Here is a 22,974-nt window from a genome sequence, read left to right as displayed (position 1 = left end):
TTTAGTTATTTAAATTTAAGCTCTGGAACAAACATCACTAGCCAAAAGAACTGCAGATACACCAAAACCAGCTCAACTCGAGACAATCAGATAAAGAACACTATCATGGCTTGAATCAGTTTTTGAACAAAAAAATCAGCGTGCTATCCAATTTCTGCAGTTTCTGAGCACGCCATGCAAGCATACTTTCAGCTTTCCGGCAAATCAAATATACTAAGTTATGGGATATTTATGGCAGGTAATCAAATGTCATCTTAATTAACAATTTCCTATCATACACTTTTCCCCCCTCATTGTTGCTTGTTTTTTTTTCCTGTCCAGTCTCTCTACAATTACAAAAACTGGGATGTCTGCCAGTTTTTAGTCCAAAGAATTTTATGTTCAAGCACATAAATCTACTTTTATTGCCTGACAGACACAGACAGTTACACTTCTGGCTTATTTGTTTGCAAACCCTGGTCACCAGGTCTGTTTAAAAAAAAACACACCTGTCAGATCACAACCCAAAGGCTAGTAGTTTTAAAAAATAAAAATATAAAAATGTTAACTATTCAGTTAAAAAAGAATCAATGACAAAAAGCAAATCATTACTCTTCTGCCCTGTTACTTATATTGGCCAAGTTTCACTAACTAGAAGTTTCCACTCTCTCTCCTATACTATCAAAAAAAAAACCTCAATTACCAGCTTTATGGGAAAAGTACAAATTTCTGTTTCTGCAGCCATCTAGGACCTCCTTTAGTGATTTCATTATGAATATTTATACACAAAGATAGAAATTAAAACAGTTCTGTTCTTTATAAGTCATTACTTACTGAATATCCACAAATCCAGAAAGTGAATTTATTACTGAGAATTAGAAAACACCTGTCTATAGGTAGCAGGTGAAAGGAAACAAGTACTATTATTCTGAAGGAGACTTTCATCCTGGAATCATTTTGCTGTTCAGTACTCCTGAACTAAACTTTCATAATTAACTGAACGTTTTCAATATTAACTTTCATTACGACACAAACTAAACTCATACATTGAGGCGGATAGCGTCAATGCTTTCCAAATCATTTTCAAAATTCAAGTGAATATTCCACACCGTTGATCAGTATAAAAATTAACAGAAAACAATGCATAAAAAAAGCGAGAATGAAGTTGAGATCAGACAACCTGGTGTGTAAGAAACTTACTTTTCCAGAGGTGCAGGCTAAAAGACCCACTCCTGCAATGCCAAGCTCTCTCTGAGGTAACGTGGTGCAATCTGCCTCCTAATTTAAATAGCTGCAATGGGTCCCATGACTAGCTGGGCCTATAGCATATTACCTTGGGAGAATATCTAAACAGCTTCCGTGGGCTAGTAAAAGGCTTAACTACTATTGTGCATGCTTTTCCTCAGATAATTACAGCAGAACAGAGGAATCCCAGAATGACCAAAGATTAGAACCATCTAAATATAGGTATTTCTTTCCATATTGACGATGTTTTAACTGTTTACACGGTAAATGTATTATGGTTTGATGACCTATAGGTTTGACCAAAAAAACAAACAGACAAATGGTCAGTAAATGTGCCTCACTATAAGGAAAAACAGTAGAGAAAGTAAAGTGGGTTCACTCTGTCCTGTTTTTAAATACCTTCATTACAGCACTCATACCGAAGTAAAAATAAGGAAGAAAGCAGAACCAGGAATTTTATGTTAATATTATTAACAGAAGTAAGAATGTGTTATTCATCATGTATAACCTAGCCTGGCTTCAGAGAGGTACAGCTTTACGTATGGATCAACAGCAGTTTCTGCACCTCCCAGGTTCCCCCTAATTTGCTGATACCGCAGCTACAGCCAGATCAACACCTCTCGATTCTCCCAAGCGAGCACAAGACAAATCAGCTGGCTTCCTATTTACAGAAGTATTTTTTCAAAAACCTATTTCAAATGTTAAGAGCATAAGCTTACATTAGAAGCCCCTCATTCCAAAGGCTTTGAAAAAAACAACTTTGGGGGGTAAAAAAAAAAAAAAAAGTGTTGAGATGACCACATTTGTTCCTTATTTATTTTGAATTACATCTGCAAAGTTTGCATCATTAATTTAATTAACAACACATTGGCCTACTGAATTGTGTTTCCTGAGACTGGACTAAGAAATTTTGGTTTTCTGTGTACACCTCAACAGGCAGAGGTTTAATTTTAAAACAATGTCTAAAAGTCTCGGTGTCAGCTCCAGGCCCCAGGAGGTGCACAGGGCCAGGGCACCCGGGACCAGCCCTGCCCAGCCCCGCTGCTAGGCTCGGCTCCTCTCAGGAGACCAGGCCGGGAAATTCCCTCACACCTACTTTAAATGGATCAGATAGAAGAAGGAGATAGAGACATCCACCTTTAGGAAGACTTCCTAAGGCCATAATCAATTTCTAGGGAAAGTTACGAACTTGTTTTCCTGTGGCAAAGAAAATATACATTCAAATAAGCTAACAGACCTTCGGTAGCACGTAATTAGCGATTAAGAGAACATTTTGATCCTTTCCATTATCAGATGGAGAGCTACACGTCTCCCATTGGTTACAGACAAGCCACAAAGGTGACCGTGAACACCAGGATCTGCGAGGACCGGAGGTCCCTGTGCTGCTGCCTGCCAGGGAGAGGCGTGCAGCTCCACAACGAAAGCACGTAAAGCAGCCTCAGAGTCATTTTGTGGCAGGTAAGATTGAAAACTGATGAAAACAATGTACTTGATCTTATTCCTAATGTAATAAAAAACTACATCCAGATACACGTTGAACTTCTGTACATCAGGAGGTAAGAAATCACACACTTCTTCTATTCTAGAGTTACTGGGCAGTTTCTCCAAAGCAGTCTTGCAGGAAGCGAGGTGAGCCGCCTCAGCAGAGCCCTGGCTCTTCCAGAGACTCAGAACTCCACAGCTATCTTCAAAAGTGATATAGCAAAACACTTATTCTATTGCAGCACTTTCCAGTGCATTAAGACATCCATTTTTTTCCATCTAAAAGTATTATTGTGCTTACTCCCCCCAACCCCCTTTTTAAGGCATCTTGTTCTTGTAAGTCTTTATAAAAAGTGGACATGGCTGCAATGGAAGATGGCACTCAATTCTTAAGTTTTGTGCAACTATTACTTGTTTTTTTCTTAGCATAACACTGCCTAATTGTGGAAATTTTCAGAGATGCACAGAACTAGGTAGCTGAGTCATCCACGTCACTGCCAGTAATTACTCACAAAGGAGTTATGCAACTCCTAACACTGACAAAATTCAGTGGCCTTTGACAGACCAGGATCATAACATGCTTGAAAGGATGGGCCTAAATCAAAGATATACTTACTTAAATTGATACGGACAGACTACACACAACAGCAGCAACGCTCCACTTAGGAGCATGTCTTTTTGAAGGCTGCAACTTTCAATGCAGCTCAGCTTTCTAGCTGAATACGTTCATTTCCAGTCACTTTGCTGTTCCAGCCTTGTCCTCCGTGTCATTTGCCACCAATTAAGCAACTGGTTTCTGAAGTACTTATTTAACAAATAAACATGTATGAAGTTGCATTTATGCAATTCACACTATTAACATTGTGAACAGCATACACTTGCTAAATCAAGTGCAGAGTTTACTTTAAACGCGTGCAACACCACTTCTGTTAGGTGAGCAGAAAACCCCAGAAGTCCTGTATTCTGCCCATTTCTGGGTAATTTCACATTTCGTTAGTTCGGTCAATAAAGTGTTAACAAGTATTCTGTTTCTTTGTAGATTGCAGTCATTTTATTAATCTGCTACATTTGTTTATAATCAATACCTCTATTGTATCTCTTTTTGACAATGAAACTAGGTATTAATCCTGTATTTCAAAAGAAAAAAGTTCACTGGATATTTGAAGCTTACAGTGTATGACACTAACCCTTTTACATATGCTTAAGGAATTCCCATAGCCACAGAACTGTTTTACAAGTGACACTGTCATGGGAACATACGAACAGACAAAAAACTTCATGGCGCACGGTTCAAAATCAAATCCTCAGTACTTCAAAAGCAGCCCAACATGAAAAAGCACAAAATAATTCAATCTTAAACTTCCTCCAGAAGTTCATGTTGTTTTTATGCCTTCAAGCACAAAAGTTTGTTTCCTACCTTCAAGATTGCATTCTTCCCTTGCCAACTGGTTTTAGTTCATCAAGTCGACACAAGTGCTACTTCACTGGAAACGCACTTATTTCTAATAATGTAATTCTAAATTTAGCCAACAAGCAGATTCCTCAGAGAGAATTGTTTCGCCAATTTTTCCTCCTGTGGTACAACTAATGGACAAGAGCTCCAGTAAGCGCAAATAATTTAGTATTTAAAACACAGGACCATCTTAGTCGACCATAGTTCCTGCAAGTGCAAGGTCACCTAGACCTATCAGATCGTAAACATAGGGTTATATTAAGTATTATAAACGATAATTCATTCTATAAATGTTAAGTGAAAAATCTAAACTAAACTACCTTTGTTAGATCCCCCAAACCAACTGAATCTAAAATTCCAACAAATACTACATCTTTCCTAGCTCCACTTAGATTAAGTGCTACGACAATAGTATTTGCTAATGCAATTTGGGAACATCACAGGCAACCTGAAGAAACTGTTTTTGGTATAAATGAAGTTTTAAAGGCTGCTAGCCAAATGTAACAAGGACGTAACAAATGTGATGCCTCATTTTAATCAGAGTGCAACTGAAACAGTTTTATGCAGACACTGTTAGGTAAGCATTTCCTGTAGGGGCTTGAGGAAAGTACAATTTGAAGAGCAACTGTTGCTAACAGGGCTGTTCTGGACATCCATCCTTTGCCCCATGCCGCCTTGGCTAGGTGAGCAGGACCGCGGAGCCAGGCTCCTACAGGAACGCATTGCCAAGCTCCCGGCTCTTCACAAACACCCACGGAGGCGTTGAAGATAACTCAGACGTCACCACAGTCAGCAGAACCACCTGTCTGAGCTTTGCGGTGCTGGAGCTATCACAGGTCCTCCTGCCAATACAGTGTTTATGGCAGAGACCGTACACAGGAGTAGCATGAACACAATATGCTGAAAGTAGCATAAGCCTTGGTGGAGGGGTGTTTGTCCAGCCAAGAAATACTGTGAACTGGGCAGTAACCACAAAGTTTTACATTTCAACTGCAACACTTTAACTTTGTGTGTTTTAAACCCTACCATATCGCAATACTCTTGAAGAATAGCTCAGTGGTGTCAAGAACATTCTCAGACATTCAGTAATCTTCATACCTTAAGTACAGCATGCTATTTTTACAAACCATAATAGTAACAAATAAGCTTTAATACTTCTGCTGACTTTTTAATCCTTACCTTTAGCTTCACTAACGTAATTAGGATTTCTCTATTATTAAGGTACATGAACTGCGTTAAGTATTAGACCATTAAAATACTTAAAGCGTAGCAGGCACGGTGTAGAAATGCATGTCCAGTAATTACAGAGCTTGCATGTGGCACTCTGTAGACACAGCAGCAGAGAATAAAAATAAATACAGAATTTGAAATCCCATGGATTTATTCCTATTGTGAACTACTGTATTTTTCCTTTACGTGTATGTATCGACATTATCAGAGAAGTAAACTTCAACAAGATCCTTCGCTGGTGATTACTTCATTCATCCCCAACCGTGCAGGTAGGCCAACTTTGTGCACTTTGTACACGGAGATGAATCTGCCACAGCCTTTTCCACTCCCGATAAGAAAACCCTACCGCATCCCAGAAAGCGAGTCCGACCAGTTTCGAGCAGCTTTATTTAGATAACATCTTCCGTGCGTCTAAACGCACCGAGGTGCAACCTCTCATTTGTCACACCTACCGACACCAGCTATGCGATCCTGCGTTTGCCATTTAGACGTGGAAAAGTTTCAATGCCCCAGCGTCGCGTCCTCCGGAGCTAACAGGGCACTGGAGCACGACGAGCCGCCCCGTTCCCCTTTGGCACCGGCTCAGGGGCAGAGGCAGGCACCGAGCGGTGCCCCGGAGGCTTCTCCCCCTCGCCCCGGTCCCCCCCGGCGGGGAGCGAGAGGTCGGCTCCCGGTGCCAGCCGCCTGCCCGAGCGCCCCGCGGCACGAAGGCGGTTTTCCACAAGTTCAAGTTAACTTTGCCGAGGCGGCTCACGAGCTCGGGGGCCGCATTTTCACCACGGGACCCCGCAGCCCAGGCCGCCCCCCCACGCCGCGCCGGGGGCGTGCTGCCTGCCCCCGCCGGGCAGCGAGCCCTGCCGGCACCTCCCGAGCTTCGCCCCCGCCGCCGGGCTGCGAGGAAGTGGCGTCGGCCGCGGGCGCCGGAGGAAGCCGCGGGGCCGGGCTCTGCCCCGGCGCGGGGGGCGCGGCCGCCTGCCCTGCCCTGCACGGCCCTGCACGGCCCGGGGGGACCGGGAGGCGAGGAGGGAGCGCCCCGGGAGGCACCCCCGGGGGAAGCCGGCTCCGTGCCCGGAGGGCAGGTGCCCTTGTGGCGGGGAGCCCCTCGTCGCCGCCCCGGCCCGCACTGACCTCGCCGCCGCTCACGTACAGCTCCATTTTGTGGCGGGGCTCCGGCTCCTCCGCGTCCTCCAGCGGAGCGAACGGCACCATGGCCCGGCTCCGCGCCGCCGCTCTCCTCCCTACCGGGGGAGCCGCCGCCGCCGGCCGCTGCTGGGGCTGCTGCTGCTGCTGCTGCTGGTGGTGGTGGCGGTGCCGGTGCCGCTGCGCATTCCGCGGGGGCCGGGAGGCGGCGGGCCCCCTGCCGCCGCCCACGCAGCGCGGCGGGGCTCGGGCTCGGGCTACGGCTGCTGCTGCTGCCGGCCGGCGGGGGCGGCTCCGCGCTGCGCTCCCCCGCGCACACCCCCCAACATGGCGGCCGCCGGGGGCAGGGCCTGCGCCGCACGGGGGTGACGTCAGGGCGGGACGGAGAATCCCTGCACGGGGAGGGGAGGGGAGGGGAGGGGAGGGGAAGGGAGGGGAGGGGAGGGGAGGGGAGGGGGCGCGGCGGGCCGGTGACGGCCGCGCGCGGGGAGCGAGAGCGGGCTGAGGGGACGTGACGGGGTTGGGGCGGCCGCCCCTCTGCGGGGCTCCGTGGACAGCCACGGCGGGGGCGGACAGCACCTGAGGGTCTGTGTGAGGTTGGGGGAGAAGGAGTGAAGGCCTCGGAGAGCGGCAGGAGGGCGTTTAATAAATAAATCAATAAATACATAAGCACAAAGGTGCCGTCGCCTCAACCCAGCGAGGCTGCCACCGGCTGAGTGAGCCGCCGTCCCCTCATGGTGGGGGCGGACAGCACCTGAGGGTCTGTGTGAGGTTGGGGGAGAAGGAGCGAAGGCCTCGGAGAGCATTTAATAAATAAATAAATAAATAAATAATCACATAGGTGCCGTCTCCTCAACTCAGCGAGGCTGCCCCCGGCTGAGGGAGCCGCCGTCCCCTCAGCCCGCCCGCACGACCCGGGGTGCCGTGAATTCCTCTCACGAACGCCGGCAGAGCCTCCCGGGGCTGCCGGGATGCGGGCTCTCGTACCCGGTGAGGAGACTGAGGGAGAAAAGTTTTTTCGTGCGTCTATTTTTTACTTTTTTTCTTTTTTTTTTTTTTTTTTGCCACTCGGGGGTGGCAGGATACGAAGGGGAGGCGGCTGCGAAGCGGGGAGCCGAGCAGCAGGACGAGCCGGGCCCGGGGGAGCCGCGCCGCCTCTCCCTGGTTACAAACGCCCGCGAGTGGGCGGCCGCCTTTGTTTCCAGGCACGGGCTTCGAGAGAAACACCACGGTATTTCCAAACCTGAGGGGGGAAATAAAAGGCCAGGGATGAAAAAATAATGTTTTCCCAGCACTGTTTGATGGTAGGAGCTGGAAAACATTAGACGGTACTACCAAAAATACATATTTTTAAGGACAGAAAACTGCCTCATTGACACCGAGTACTTATTTAAGCGCCGCACGATCTCTCGGTGAGCCCTGCCCTTTAGATAAAGCTAGAAAAGGAAGTCTCAAACTGTTCTAAATTGCCAAATAATTTTGATGAAATTAGCATGACCGAGGGAGCAAAATGGTACGCTCCATAGTCCAGAGTGCTTTCCCCTTGCTGGTTTTTTAACTCAGAAGCCAGTCGTCGAACAAACAGGTATAAGATGCCGTGCTGCTGCCATCCCTGGTTAAATTCGAGCAACCTGTTTCACAAAGCTAACCGTTACAGTCCCCTGCCACCGAGCCTGCTGAAGAGTTGCCTATTGTGAATGTGTCATTGCAGCAACAGCCAGCTGGCATGTCAGCATCTCCATTGCAAACCTATTTTTAAAGGTCTGTAACTCAACCGTGGACGACAAATGCTTTGGACTGGGGAATGTGTACTAGGAATGTTCTCCTTCAGAAAATAAAAAGTATACGAGAAAATGTAGGACCAAAGTTACCACCTCTTAATATTGAGAGAGAATTTACGTTCTAAATATAGAACTATTTAGGATAGGTCACTTGTAAACATTATTTTTGTTGTGGTAGGATAATGTGTACCCGGAGCTCTTAGAGCAATCACGCAACGGGAGAGCAGGTGACAAGCCCCAGCTTCGTGAGCCTTTGGTTCACACACTGCCACCTACCCCAGTGCCTCTGCTCCTTAGTGTTACTGGTGTACGTCCACAAGCAGCCAAAGGGGCAAAGCTTTTTTATTATTATTATTTTTTCTTTGAGATTAAATATTCATGTACTTGAGCAGTGCCGTGAAGCAGATCTTAATTTAAATACAAAGGAAATCAACTGAGAAGTGACTTTTTGAAAGTGCTTGAGTGCTCAGCAAGAACTGGTGTTTAAAATTTGTGTTGCAGGTGTTTCTCTGCATCTGACTTTCTTTAATGCCACTGAGGCTTTTCTTTATTGTCTCAAACCCTTAGAGGATACAAACAATGGCCCTGCATCCCCAAAGTCCTAACACTATAATATTTGAGAAGTTCAGAGTAAAGCAATGATTGAAGAAGTTGACATTGTTATTCGTTTCTTGTCAAAGATTACAAGAGTGAAATTGTGATACATGTACATATAATAATGGCCGATTCAGAAAAGTAGTTTCAGAATTTCTTTTACTCTAGGTTTCACAACCAAAGAAACAGAAGATATTCATTAAAAAAAGGCAACAATATGTCACTGAAATTCAAAACTTGGTGAGATCCAAAAAGAAATGGGCTTTTATAGAGAAAGAAAACATCGAAAATATAATAGCAAGTCATTAAGTTAGACACAAGGTCTTGTGTCTTGGGTTTCAAACGAGTATTTCAATAATAATATATATATAGAAATGTTTTTTATATCTGTTTTTCAGAGTATCTCATCTCGCCCGTGTCCATGACTGTATGGATATCAGATCTCCTTTGGTGTGCAATTTTCAGGTGAGGATATCAGATCTCATTTGGTGCGCAGTTTTCAGCTGAATACTTTTTGCATTCCAGACCCTTAATTTGTTCAGCAAGTTCTACTCATTATGTTCCACAGCATGTTGTTGTGTGATCAGCATGACATTATAACCTCTTTTTCCTCTGCTGGGTACATTTATTAGATGAAGATTTCAAAGTAATCAGTTTCTAAATATTTATTGATTTTAAAATTAATTCTATGACAAGGCAAAGTTGCTGAGAATACTCTTTTACCTACTCTAGTAGGAAAGGAATTATAATAATAATAAACAGGATCTGCAGCCAAAATTCAGTCTGTTCAGTGTCAGTAACATGAACTCTAATCATTCAGTTGTCCTTTTTGTAGACCTCACAACTGTGGCCAACTCACAGCATCCATGCGTAGCTTGCTCATTCAGTTTCTCTGAAAGTATCAGTCATACACTTGAAAATATGAAGAACAGATTATTTATGAGTTAAAAATATCCCTGCAAATTTTCTGCAGATGATTCCTAGCAGTACTAGGAATATGCCTTCTCAGAGAAGCATATTACAGAGCTGCAATCCCTCCTAAGTTTTTTGTCAACCTGTGTCAACCTTGTCCCTAAACAGGATTATTTCAGAAGGATCCCACAACCTTTGTGTTCATTCATCCAGCGAGTTTTCCAACAAAGGGAAAGTAAGAATACTATGATCAGGCCAGTTTCTTCTCTTCCCCTCCTCCCGCCAGTTAATGATACTGGAATCCGAACCATGCTAACCATGGCAAGTACAGCACAGCTCCACCCTGGAAAGCAAAGCAGAAAAAGCAGTGTGAATATAGGAATACGTGAAGAGTATCTTGTTCAGCAAGATCTCAGGAAGGAAACTATATATAAAGAAAAGTTTGAGCAAACTGCCCAAGTCAAGACTGAAGATTTATTTTGAATATACTGCAATGGTAAAGCCCCTGAAAGGGAACAAATGCAAATTCAGTTTCTGTAGATTCCGTTCAAGGCAGGATATGAACCCTAGTATCGATTGTGGAGGTGGTCTAGGGGAGGATACAGTTAATTTCTTAGGGCAAGTTTATTCAAATTCTGAATTATTTCACCTTTAATCTTTTGTACAATTCAACAACACTTGCACTGTCTGAGCAGTACAACTCTTTCCTATTGTGTGGCTGAATTTACGTGGGTACAAAGCACGCTTCTATTAGCATGACTCGTTCTCATTCAAGAAGGAAAAAGAACTGTCCTGATGCACAGAAAATGTTTAGTTGTGTGCTTGTGTCTACACCAGAACTGTTCCAGAGCAGGAACTGATGTGCACAAGGGTCAGGCAGTCCAGAGGGTGGGCTCTCACACTGATGTAAGACAGTGCAGTGTTTTCATTCTCAGTCCAGGGTCACGGTTGTAGCTATTAAGCTGTGGAGATAATTTACACACAGCATAAATCGATCTGGTCTTAATAAGGCAAATATTACAGCAAGATTTTCACAATTCTAGAAACTAATATAAAAATACTAAACATTTCTATGTATTTGGATTAAGTTATGGAAGAGTATCCTGAGAAAATCTTCAATCGATATTGAGTTAGTCTTAACACGAAATAGCGATGTGAGAGTCTGTATCCCATCCTGTATATACTGATATTTAAAAAATGTGAATAAAGACAAACTCATGTATGTATTTAGAGAACTGTGGTATAAAATATATTATAAACAGCTTCATGTTGTTAAACAGTTCATTATGTAGTATGCCCCATCCTACTAAGGCAAGAGAAGTCAATTATGTGAAGAAACAGCAAGAAACGCTTTTATATTCATTTATGATTATATGAAGGACAAGTGAAGAGGCCCTTACTGAACTCCTGCTTCAGCATTATGATTGTATTTTTCCATCTACATCTTTTGTACTTTTGTAGCAAGTTTTTAAAAAGCTTGTTTACAGATAAAAAAAGCAGACCAATTTAAGAGATGATGCTCAAGTTCAATGCCTTGAGAAAGATCCTTGATACTTGCTATTTCACTCTCACCATCAAAGCATCACGCTTTTCTCAGGCTATTACAGAATAGTAGCCAGCTAGCCCCACAGGACAAATTTAGCAACAAGTTTTGCCACTTTCATCCAAAATGAGCTAAAAAAGGATCTCGGACAAGCAGAAAACACAATGAATTTAATCTCTGCTGATCAAGTTTCATCAGGAAAAGGGAGTAAAAACTATATAGGCACAGTGAGTGAAACTCCTGCTAGATGTTTTTATGCTTATCTCACTATTTTTTTTTTTTCACTTAACACTTTGGACTTGCTCTTCATTTCAAAATGCATTTTGAATTCAAATACCCTACAACATAATATTTTTGCAGAACTGGATGAATCCTCCAGACCAGCCAACTTACACATCTCAGAAGTTGTATACTGTCAAACCAAAAGCTACTTACAGTGAAGTTAAAGACCCAGTGTCCTGTCTCTTGCCAAGAAAGTGGATGCCAGACAGAAAATACAAACAGGGTAAGCAGTAAATAACAATACTTTTCCAGAATTTGCTTTCAGCCTCCAGCCATTCAGGTTTCCTGAGCCCTGGGTGGTGTCTTGTACTGAATAGTCTTGATGGATATTTCTTCCATGAATCTGCCCAAATCCTCCTGAATCTCTAAATTTTTAGCAGAGATAATATCTCACAAGTTCTTCAACTATGCCTTATTTCAAAAGCTCGCTTTTAGCCTACTCCTTAGTTTTATCCAATGTTCCCCAGCTGCACTTTGCAATAGAGAGGGATTAAGCACCCTCTCCACATCGGTCGTGATTGTATGTATGGTGTATTTCCCACCTGCATCATCCTGTCATCCTCTTTGTTTCCCGGGCTGAGATTCCTGGGCTGTTTAGTCAGTTGTGAACGAAGGGTGGGGAAATTCCAGTTTCTCTTACACATTTTCACTAGCAATGTGGAAGTAAATATTAAATAGCTACCAATAGCGTGCATGAATTACAAAGGGAAAGGTAAGTAATGAGCAGTCATTAGCTATCGAAGTCCTTTGGGGAATGACAGGCGACTCAAAGCAAACTACAGGCATACTACGAGGACTGGGTAGAGAAGCAGTGATCTGGTAAGGAGGGAGTTTGTTTTGCATCCACAAGGGCCACTGCAGAGATGGAGACTGAGGCTTTGTGTACAGTTTTGGAATCTGAGCTTGGCAAAGCGCAGCAGCGAACCACAGAAATACTCCAGCCTCCACCTAAAGATTGCAGTGGAAAACCTAAAGGCCCAGCTATATCAAACCTGATTATAAGTGCTCATCAAACAAGAATCTCATTGGTAGTTCTGTTCTCTTTCCAAAAGCTACAGAAGAAAACCAAAGCAACTATATTTCTCATATAAACACCTCAGCTGAGCCAAGCCAAACACAGGTCAAAAAAGTAATTAAATACTGCAACCAGTTACCACAGCAGTCTGAACACACCAAGAAATAGCAAATTTACCATAAGCAACTGATCCTTTTTTTTTCTTTTTAACTGAATCTCACATACTTTTGCATTTTCCAAAACTTACTCCATTATTTTTCTTCAAACCTGTTTAATCCTTGAAACTGAAATGAAATCAGAGAAATCTGGCTTGAATTTGCTGTGAATTTTGCCTCAGAGCACAGAACAAACCATCATGATGTTCCAACATGCAAATGTATCAACAATGATGAATGCTTAAGGAATTGATTGCATCTAAAATCATCATGATCTCAGTCTCCAGGGAAGTTTTTGTGACAGCAGGGGTGTTACTTTTGAAATGATACAGAACCAAAGCTGTTGCCAGTCCCTAACTTTAGCTAGGAGCCCACATATCATGCCTCAAACTAGTATCCTAATCATCTCAGGTGAAAAATCTTCCCGTTTTGGAAGATTATAATTAACTTCCTACTGAGCCATGCTTAGAAGAATGTCTCAACCTGGAAGATTAAATAGGGACTTAGTATCTGTCAGCAATCATTCAGCAGTAGCTGTTTGTGTCTTGCAGCATAAAGATACTGATTTAACATATTATATTTAGAAAATGTTTTCTCCTTATTGTGGAACAAAAGGACTTGACTGCATGAGTAATAGATGTATTACTGGGAATACAGAGTAGGTCGCTGAACACCACTTCTGCCATATTAGTTTATACCTTTAGATAATTGCTGTAACAGCAGTACTTTCAGAATCCCCACTCCTGGAGAAAGAGAAATCACCATGCCTTCCCAACCCACTGATATTCTCTGAGTTTCTGTGGGTCAACATAACTCGAATTGATTGCTATTTTTTCTCTGCTGTTATCAAGGTTATTTCCAAGCCGTCTTGACTTTGCTTCTGTTCCAATTAGGGCATGACTTGACTCATCAGTTCTTTATTTGGAACACACATCACATTTCTTCACTTCATCACTTTTCCTCCCAGTGAGGTCACTTGTTTGTGGCCATTCAATACTTCATTCAGGTGCCGATTTCTCAATTTAATTCATTTTCATACAATCCTGTGCAGAGTCTTTCTTAAAGCCACAGTTCAGCAAAGTACCTATTATGCAGAAGGATAACTTTGGATTTAGCAGGATATAAACATATGGGAAAAGCTGAGGCCATTCTGAAATAGGTTTCAGAACCAGTATCTGAAGCCCAAATTCTTTTTCCATTAAAAATGGTGAAAATTTTCATAATAATTTCAATGGGAACATGATCATTCTCTAAGTAATTGCTATCAGGAATTTAATTTAAACCTCATTTGACTGACATTTCTTGTTTGCAAGATAGCTATTTTAGGAACAATGTCTTGCTAGTATATCTCTCTTCATCTTAGTCATGACTGATAACAGAATAATCATCTCAACTACTTTCCTTTTCTTTTCCTGCATAATGGCTTCACTGCATTTTCACATACCAAACACACAAGAATAGAAACAATTAGAAAAATAACAGTATTATATGCAGACGAGCAGGTAGGTGAAGAGAACTTGCTTGAAACTATCCTGGCCAGGGCAACAGGCTGAGAACCCTTCATAGTCACATACGGTTTGTTTAAAACACTAAGGGAAGATGCAAGGTTGTCTCTGAAGCATGCCTGTAACTCACATTACTCTAAACTGACGTTACATCCACATATTAAATACAGAGTTCCTGTGTACCGTAACTCCTCCCTGCTCATTCCTTGTCTTTCTGATTTAACATGTTGTTCTGCAAGAGTTAACTGTTTGGTCCTGCCAATGCTATCTGATAACAGGACACCATCAGCAAAGTCAGAACTATTTATCCCAGTCACATTGAGCTTTCCCAGGACGAATCTGAAGCAGCTATCACAATTGTAATTTATTTTTAAACAGCATATTTCATACAGGGAAATGCCACAAAAGGCTTCACCGTTCATTTCATTATCTTGTTTCTTCTACTGCTTTAATAAGAGACAGCGGTCATAGGGCAGCTGAATGCCAAGTTAAAAAAGAACATTACTTGTGACTGTTTCCAGTTCTTTGTAATATTTTCTCATTTGCCATAAATCTATGAGGACAAGAGATTACAGAGAGTTTTCAACGAGTTGACTCTGACACTGAAAGAGCTGCTTCTCCTTTTAATGATGAGTTGTCACAGGCATCGATCAGTAGCCATGGCAGAACAGATGAAAGCAGTAAAAAATGACGGACAAACAGACTTCTTAACGATAAGGAAAAAAATATAGTCCAAACCGTCTGAGAGGCAGATTTTCATTGGTCTTAATGGGAGGGCTGTTTTTTTTTTTTTTCTTTTTCCTTTTTTTTCTTATTTTTTTCCTTTTTTTTTTCTTTTTTTTTCCTTTTTTTTCTTTTTTTTTTTTAGTAAGCGTTGTGTATTGGCTTCAGTGAGAAATGGGAGCACTTAACAAAGGAAGCATCTAATAGAATGAGGTCAGACTTTTAAAGAATGGCTATTACCCAACAAAGCAGAACATCAGCAGGTCACTACAGAGTAAACAATAAATAACTTTCTATTAACAGGAAGAATAATGCTAGGAGGAGGTACCCTGAAAATCCTAATGAAGCTACAAAGATCAGCTTCGGCCTGCTTTAAGTTCACAGCATTTCACCAGCTAGTGGTGCTTCAATGAGAATAAGCAAATTAGAATTAAGCCCTGTAGCTGATATGACAAGGCTAAAAAAAACAGCAGAAAGGAGCTGGATGTAGAGCCTTGCTGCCAAAGCACTGCTGTTACCCAGACAGTCTTAAAGGGAAAGGGAAGGAGGCAAAGGCTGCGTCAAAATTAAATTCTGTAGCAATGATCTGGCAATGTTATTTCTCTTTAAATTTCAGTAACTTCATAAACAGGCTTGCTCCTCTTCTAGCAGTGCAGGCACCATGTGATTACATTACCTTCTTGCAACAATAAAACCCCCAGTTTAGGTCTCTCTGCTACACCCCAGGGAAGTGCTCTGGGGCTGGTGTTGCACCTTTTCCTCTTTTGAGCTACATGGGTAGCTCGGCTGATCCTGACACCATCTCATAAATGGATGGACGCTTAAAACCCTAGAGTTTAGAAACACAAGTGTATCTTATAGCTGGGGAAATAAAATTCTGCTTTTATTAAATGCTGGGCTTTTAAACTTGTAATTCTGAGCATCAACATTTATCTAATAAAAGAAGAGCTGCTGGTATTTTTTCCTGCAACCAACACAACCTAGCACCAACTTTGGAAGGGCAGTGAAGGCAATGAAGCAGGACTCTTAGAAAGAGGAGGAACTGATTTCTTAATACAAAAATTAAAAAAAAAAAAAAAAAAAGACTCACTTTTAAAATATGTTAACTGTAATATAAAGAAAAAAAAAGAAAGAAAGAAAGAATGCTGGGTTTGTGTGGGAAGGAAGCATATTTAAATCTGAAATGAATGATGTACCTTGTAATTATAGGAACCATTGAAAGAGATAGTCAGAATTAAAATGCTTTAAATATCCATATTGAAATATGAATTTAAAAAATTTATGTATGTATAAATGCACACAAACAGAGGTAGATGACAAAGGGCTGAAGTTCAAATCAACTCAGAGAACAAAATCAGCCCCGTTAAGTGAAAGCTGAAGCCGCTGAGCTCAGCAGGAAGGGCTTTAGGAAGGATGCGGCTGGGACAGTGCTTCTGGAACTTGGGATTTAAAGCTAAATTAGGGTCTGTAGAGTACCGTAACTGCCTCCCAGTGATTCTTTTCTACAGTACATGAACTCTGAGAACTCTTAAAAATTAAATCAAAACACCCTTCTAAATTTTGAATTACCAAACAATGGGTGATTAAGCATAATTATTAAGCTTGCAGCAACAGAAGTAACATATTTCTTCTGTTATGACAAAGTTCTCATTGCTTAATGTGCTTTTATAAGACAGTTATAAAGTATCTCATGGTATTACAGACATTTTACATCCGGCTATTAATATTGCTTACTTAGCTCATGGGATGGTACGTATTTTCACTCAGAGATTATTGTATCTGTTTTAACAGCTACAGATAAGCCCGTGTGCCCATTTAACACTGAGAAATGGCATTTTTCAAGCAAGGAGTATGCTTATCTGAGCACAGAACCAGCACAAGGCACCTGCAGAGGCATTACAAAGTTAGATAGGCCTTCAGTGGGACAAACGTGTTGGATTCTCTTTCTGTAGAGGAGAATATTTTGCCGTAAAGTTTTTTTCATAAAAGATTTTTCTTTCATAAAGCATCACGCTGAGTGCTCAGCATTTCCTTCCGACTCCCCTCGAGTCACACTGACAGAGCTGCGTAACCCACAGATAGACACGGAAAGCTCAGGGGAAATGAAAATTGTCCTCCCTTGTTTGTTCGACTGTTCGTTGAACATTAATCCAGCACTCCTGGCTTTTTCCAAAGTTGTTCTGAGACTCTGGGAACACTTGTTTTAATGCTATTGACACGTCAAAGTGACATCTACATTTCATTATACTCAATACAATTTGGAAAAAGAGAGATCACCCGCAAAACACCTTGGCTGCTGAACCAGCATTTTACCAAACAGTGCCTCCAAAGAGGGTGATTAACTTGCACAGGTTGGTGGTTCAGTCTGAACAGCACCTGCCAAAACTGCTGCCAATGCATTTCACTTCAAAATCGTTTAAATATTTGCAAGGAACAAGGGTTTCTCCATGGCATCAGCTTCTCTGTGGCTTGGACACCTCCACCTCTCTCCTTTACCCATCAGTGACGTGAGGGACACCGGGCCAAATCCTGCCTAAGCAGCCCGCCGTGTTCACCACCGAAGTGGATAGGTTTGAGAGACTTCATTTCATTATCAAATCCTTCTCACTTTGGGAAGGGTTAACTTGGAGAACATTTCAGCTTCTTGCTCTGCGTGTGGGTGAGTGTGGGGGTTTCTGTTTTGTTTTTGAGCAGGAAATCATATTTTGAGCTTTTACTGAGGGCCTTAACCCCCCAAACGACAAGCATGTTGATTGGCCCTAATGCAGTCCCAAGCTCTTCTGTGTTTTTTTCTTCATCCCACTCTCTATGTAAATCATCTTTCTTCTGCTTTGTCTCCGTAGACTGCAATGCCTCTCAATTTTTGTTTTAATTTCTTATCGAGTGTGCTGAAAATTATTAAGCACATTGAGTGCTACCGAGTCAGCTGTTTTGCCTCCAGACTGTCCATCTTTCAGCTGGCATCGATTTCACAGAGAGCTGCTAAAACCTTTTTGCATGGCCCTCCAGTTCCTGAGAGATTCAAAGTCTTCAGGGACCTCAAGAGCTCCAGTCTGACACGTGGGTTATTATAATCCTGGTGTGGTGTGTCCAGAAAGCTCTCAGAAACAGCATCTGGGCAAGGTCTGCTTCAGCCAGGCTGTCCCTCTGCAGCAGTCAGCATCGCGCCCGACCAGCACTGCACAACGCCGCTCCGTGGCTCCCAGCTGGTTCTTGCAAGAGCCACTTAGAAGTTAAATTTCTTCCTTTTACTACAAATTAAAAACACACATTTACAAGCTCTCATTATATTTGAATGACTAATACATTGAAGGAGTCACCAAAAAAGTGTAAATTAGAGTTATCAGGTCAGATCTGGATAGAGGAAGTTGGTACAACTCTCTTTATTTCCGAGCATGAGGTGAATTGATTCAAGATCTTTTTCCTTGAAAAAGACATACTTTCAGAAAAAATACTCATCATTTTGAAATTGTTAGGATGTGGAAACCAATATGTAACCCAGCATCAGTACTAGATAAGTGTAAATACAGCCTTTAAAACTCCTCCTGATCAGGAGTTTTACTAACTGATTGAATTTCTACTTTTAATTACTGTATTGCTTTTAATACAAATTATTACTTTGTGCACACGTTTTATTTTTACATGTAATACAGTTCTAAAATGTTTTAATTTTTTTTCCCTTATTGAGCCCCAAATCAACTGTTATTATGTCCCACAGATACACCTACAGGCCACTTCATCAAAGAGGTGTGTACACATACAACACCAGGACTCATATTGAGGATGCTGCACCTCCTTGGTGTGTGCCAGGCTGAATTTGTGCAGTCCTGGGTGACACGCTTATGTTCGGGTGACTTCTCCAATCATATTTCTAATTTACAGTGTGAATTTCACTTCAGCATCAAAACTGACTGGTCCATGTTTTCAGGAATTGCACTGAAGCATTTCGGTGTTACTCAATAGTTTTTCTTAATCCGTCTCAACAACAAGTGCTGGTAAGGGACAGGCAGCAGGTAATGGGTTTGCCACTTAGCTCTTAAATGCTGACTGCTGCCTTTTTTGAAGGCAGCAGTGAAGATGATGCCCCCTGATTCCCTTTGCACATCTCCCCCATTCTCTTCCCTTGCCCCGCTGCCGTAGCCCTTTGGTGCCACCCCAGAAAGGCAGATGGGAGAGGGAAAGGCAGCGATGGCCAAGGTCAGCTTTGACTAAACCCCAGTGAGGAGGCTCCTGCGGTTTGGTTCCAAGTTCCTGCCACTCTTTCTTTCTCCTCCAAGACCTGTACATGTGTCCCTGCCGTCTGGTACATCTGCAACCTTTCTCCATTTGCAGTGAACACTAAGGCAAATGCTTCACCTCCTTTGTGGTGCTCCGTCCTTGCTGTCAATAAGCTGCTCTTCCTTCCACAAGTCCATTCATGTACTCAAACCCTTCCTTAGACTGCATTTGCATGTCTCACGCAGTTGCCCTTTTTTTACAGGCTTCTCTTTCTCATTATGTATTTACACTGATGTCCATCGGTTAAATCTGGTTTTGTTACCCGCAGTTCCCAGCTGGTTTGGCTGTTTGGTTATGGTCCCTGTGTGGTCTCCTGCCGCTGCTTACACCCAAGAGACAGATACGATGAGAGTTTGGGTGATCTTGGAACCAGGCTTTAAATTCAAACCTAAATCACGACGGTCACAAACTTTTGTTTTATCTCCATTCTTAATACACTTGACAACTTGTCTTTGCCTCAGAACAAGGGAGGAAAACTGCGTTGCCTAAGCTTTGCTCATGCCACACCTCAGGATTTCGACAAGGGCGGCTCCTGTATGAGAATGACAAAGCAGGGAGGACAGGAAATCTCCCTTCTTCCAAACTTGTCCTTGCTCCTGCACCAGCAGAGCCAGCTTGAGGAGTGACTGCATCCCCATGACCAACAGCTACCACATCTAAACTGCGTTTGGCACCACATCCTCTGAGGTGGGAGGCCATCCCATCACCGCTAGCAGCCCCTAGGAGAGCCGTGGTGGCCAGTCAGTGACACTGAGCTCTGAACAGTGAGTGTCAGGTGGGAAAGATGCTGAGGCACCACAACGTTTCCCAGAGAAACAGCAAATAATATGTATCTTGCCGAGCTGGTCACTGCCCCTGTATTTTTGAGAAAAATCTGAAACCGATCTTTCATAACTGCATGTGGTCAGGGTGTTAATTTGAGCTCTACCCAAGAAACCCAGTGCAGGAGATAAACCAGCAACTCGAAGGCTGTGCTGAGATGTTGACGGTGCCGTGACTCACAGAGGTGCCACCCACCGAACCTCCAGCAGCCTCCTTGGATGAGATGCAACAGATACACACGCTTCCCTTCCCGTGTACACATTTTCAATTCACACAGAGACCTATGAGTCTGTATATATATATATATACACACACACACACACACATTATACATCGACATTTAAATATAATATACTGCCAGAGTTATGATTTTTTAAATATCTGAAGGATGTGGTATCTTGGAAACCAATTGCTTCGAGCTGCCCAAATCAATTACAGAGTGAATCAACATACTGCCTCAGCGTGGGAGAAGCGAGCAGCCGGCACTGCCGCCATCCCCGTCCCGGGGGCTGCGGGGCTCTGGCAGCCCCCGATGCCCCCGTTCCCCCAGTACTGCACCCAGGGCACCAGCCACGGGGACTGCGGGCACGGAGCCAGCAGCTGCAGCAAGCCTTTGGGTGTCATCATAGGTGGTGGCTTCTTCAGAAAGGTGTAAGGGCCTCACAGCGGGAGCAGACCATTTACACAGGTGGCTTAACTCTTTGCTGTGAGTGCCTGCACAAATGTGGATTTTTTTCATTTCATTTTCAATCATTATCGTTTGATAGTTGAGCAATCAAACTAAAACACACAAAAAAGAGTGAGCATCATTTTCTGTTGTTTTTTTTTTTTTCCCTACATATGCCATTTAGACAAATAAGCAACACACTTTGAAAATTAAGTGGCGTGTGTTCAGCCTGTTTCCCAGTGAGGAAATAGACCATAGCAGGCAGCGAGTGAGCTCATAGCCCACTGATGGCAGCAAGAAACGACATTTTCAGGGAAGCGCTCAGGGTTTGTAAGGAAAAAAAAAAAAAAAAAAAAGATAACATTTTAATGAAACTAAAATCAGAAAAGGATATTTCTGAAGTGCGACTGTGACGTGTGAGGTGTGACGCAACAGGATATCCATCCATTTCTTGTGGCTTTTAGCTCAGCTGGGAGGCAAAAGGCGTGCTCCGAAGGGGACTGGCACTTTGCTACGCAGTGACGGTCACCAACACTTATTGTGATCCTCCAAGTTCTCAGAATTTAGTGTAAAAGAGCGCATTGAGCTAGTTATTGCAAAAAAAGAAAATGGTCAGTGCTTGCTTCGGAAAGAGCGAGCAGTGGAAATTGCAGGGCTCCACTTCCCTGAAGGGTTACAAACAAGGTCCCTGTGCCAGGGGTCCATGCACCCAGGGAGGGGGAAAAGGAGGGACGGGGCTGGCCAGGGCACGGGGCAGGTTAACGGCGCACACAGGCTTCTTGATTTTAGGTTCAGTCCCTGCTGCTTGCTCGTCCAAATTGCATGTGAGCAGTGACTACCACGGTCCACAGATAAGAGCTGACCAAGTTCGTTCGTTTTATTCCTCTCAGATCAGTTTCGCTTCTTTGGCCAGCTCTGTGAAAATGCTGAAATCTTAAATAATGGTCCAAAAATGGGATTATGTAGCTAGGGGAGTGTGGGTTGCTGAGAGAAGAGATTGCTGAGCTAAATATTTGGCAGAATTAAGAAAAGCAGGAAAGACATGTGGGCATAAAGAAATAATTCAATATTACATTTCTGGCAGAATTCATAAAATCTGTTTATAGTTGAGATCACAGTGAGCCATTTACTTACTATTATTGGAAATAAGGCCCAGCATCGGAGGGATTTTGCTCGCAATGGTTTTGCAGATATTAAAGAACAAAAGCATTAAGAGAACATTTAAATACAGGCAAATTCCCTGGCGGTCTCTGCGGTGAGAACCTGCTCGCGGGTGCCGTGGCGGTGCCTCGGCCTTTCGGGACGTGCTCTCCTGGTGCTCGTAGCTGCTCTCGTGCTGCAGGCTCAGGTTGTCTTTTACCAGGGGGGTACTTGCTGGTCGGGGGGTTAATTCACTTTTAAGTGCCTCCATACGGGTTTGTTCTTGATCTCCACCTCCACCGGCTTTTTCTTGAGTCTTGCATAATTTCCCACTTTGTTCAGTCTCTTTTCATTCCCTGTGAAATAGGGAATAGCAAAAGGGGGATAGAAGAGGGCTTCTGCTCACTGCATGCTGTGTAGCACGTCCGGGCGTTTTGCTGGGTAATTATTTAAGCAACATAGGAGAAGCAAGGAGGCAGCAGCCTGGGCAGAAGGATCACCTTCTGTTGGATTCACATGGATCCGACAGATGAAATCCCAGGAACGATGCTGTTTTCTGGGATGGGGCTTTACACACAGCTCCCCTTGCCCTGAAACCCTGCTTCCCTTCAGGAAGGGGCAGATGACACAGCTGGCCTCCTGCCCAAATACTAACAGTGCATTTTTGTTTCCAAGGCCTCCCAGGCCAAGCGACAGGGCTGGTTCAAGCAAGTGCCAGCACAGGATCCTCCCCTCTCCCCCATCCCTGTTCTGTGAGGCCAGCTGTACCCAAAACACTGCTGAAGAAAGAGACCAGTAACAGACCACTAACTGAAATTTCACATTAAACAGAGAAAACGGTTGCAGAAAGATCGGGACTAGGGAAAACTTTACTTTCAAAAAAATTAAAAATCAGATTTTATTTTTTAGAAAAAATAATGTGGCCAAAGATTACTCCAGATTTCCAGTGCGAGGGAAAAATATCTAAAAATTCAGATAAAATCACAGATGAGGTCAGGATATTTTCAGTTCTCTTTGGCAGGAATAAC

At 43.1% G+C, this 22,974-nt stretch overlaps 1 protein-coding gene across 3 annotated transcripts in view; it reads right to left on the bottom strand.

Moving 5' to 3' along the window:
• The window catches only part of RPS6KA6 (ribosomal protein S6 kinase A6), a 43,411-nt gene extending 36,625 nt beyond the window's left edge, over positions 1–6,786 (bottom strand). The window contains exon 1 of one of the 3 annotated variants that reach the window (XM_035541762.2): positions 6,518–6,786. In XM_035541762.2, coding sequence (XP_035397655.1) covers positions 6,518–6,598 — 81 coding nt within the window. In that variant the 5' untranslated portion in view covers positions 6,599–6,786. Of the gene's footprint in view, positions 1–5,841; positions 6,128–6,517 lie in introns of those variants that run through there. The other 2 variants (XM_035541765.2, XM_035541764.2) reach the window with 2 other exon arrangements.
• Positions 6,787–22,974: the final 16,188 nt, after the last annotated feature.

This window comes from Cygnus atratus, chromosome 13 (assembly GCF_013377495.2).
Source record: "Cygnus atratus isolate AKBS03 ecotype Queensland, Australia chromosome 13, CAtr_DNAZoo_HiC_assembly, whole genome shotgun sequence".
Classification (NCBI taxonomy): Eukaryota; Metazoa; Chordata; class Aves; order Anseriformes; family Anatidae; genus Cygnus; species Cygnus atratus.
Note: the sequence above shows the minus strand (reverse complement) of the source record. Positions and strands in the feature narration are given on the sequence as shown.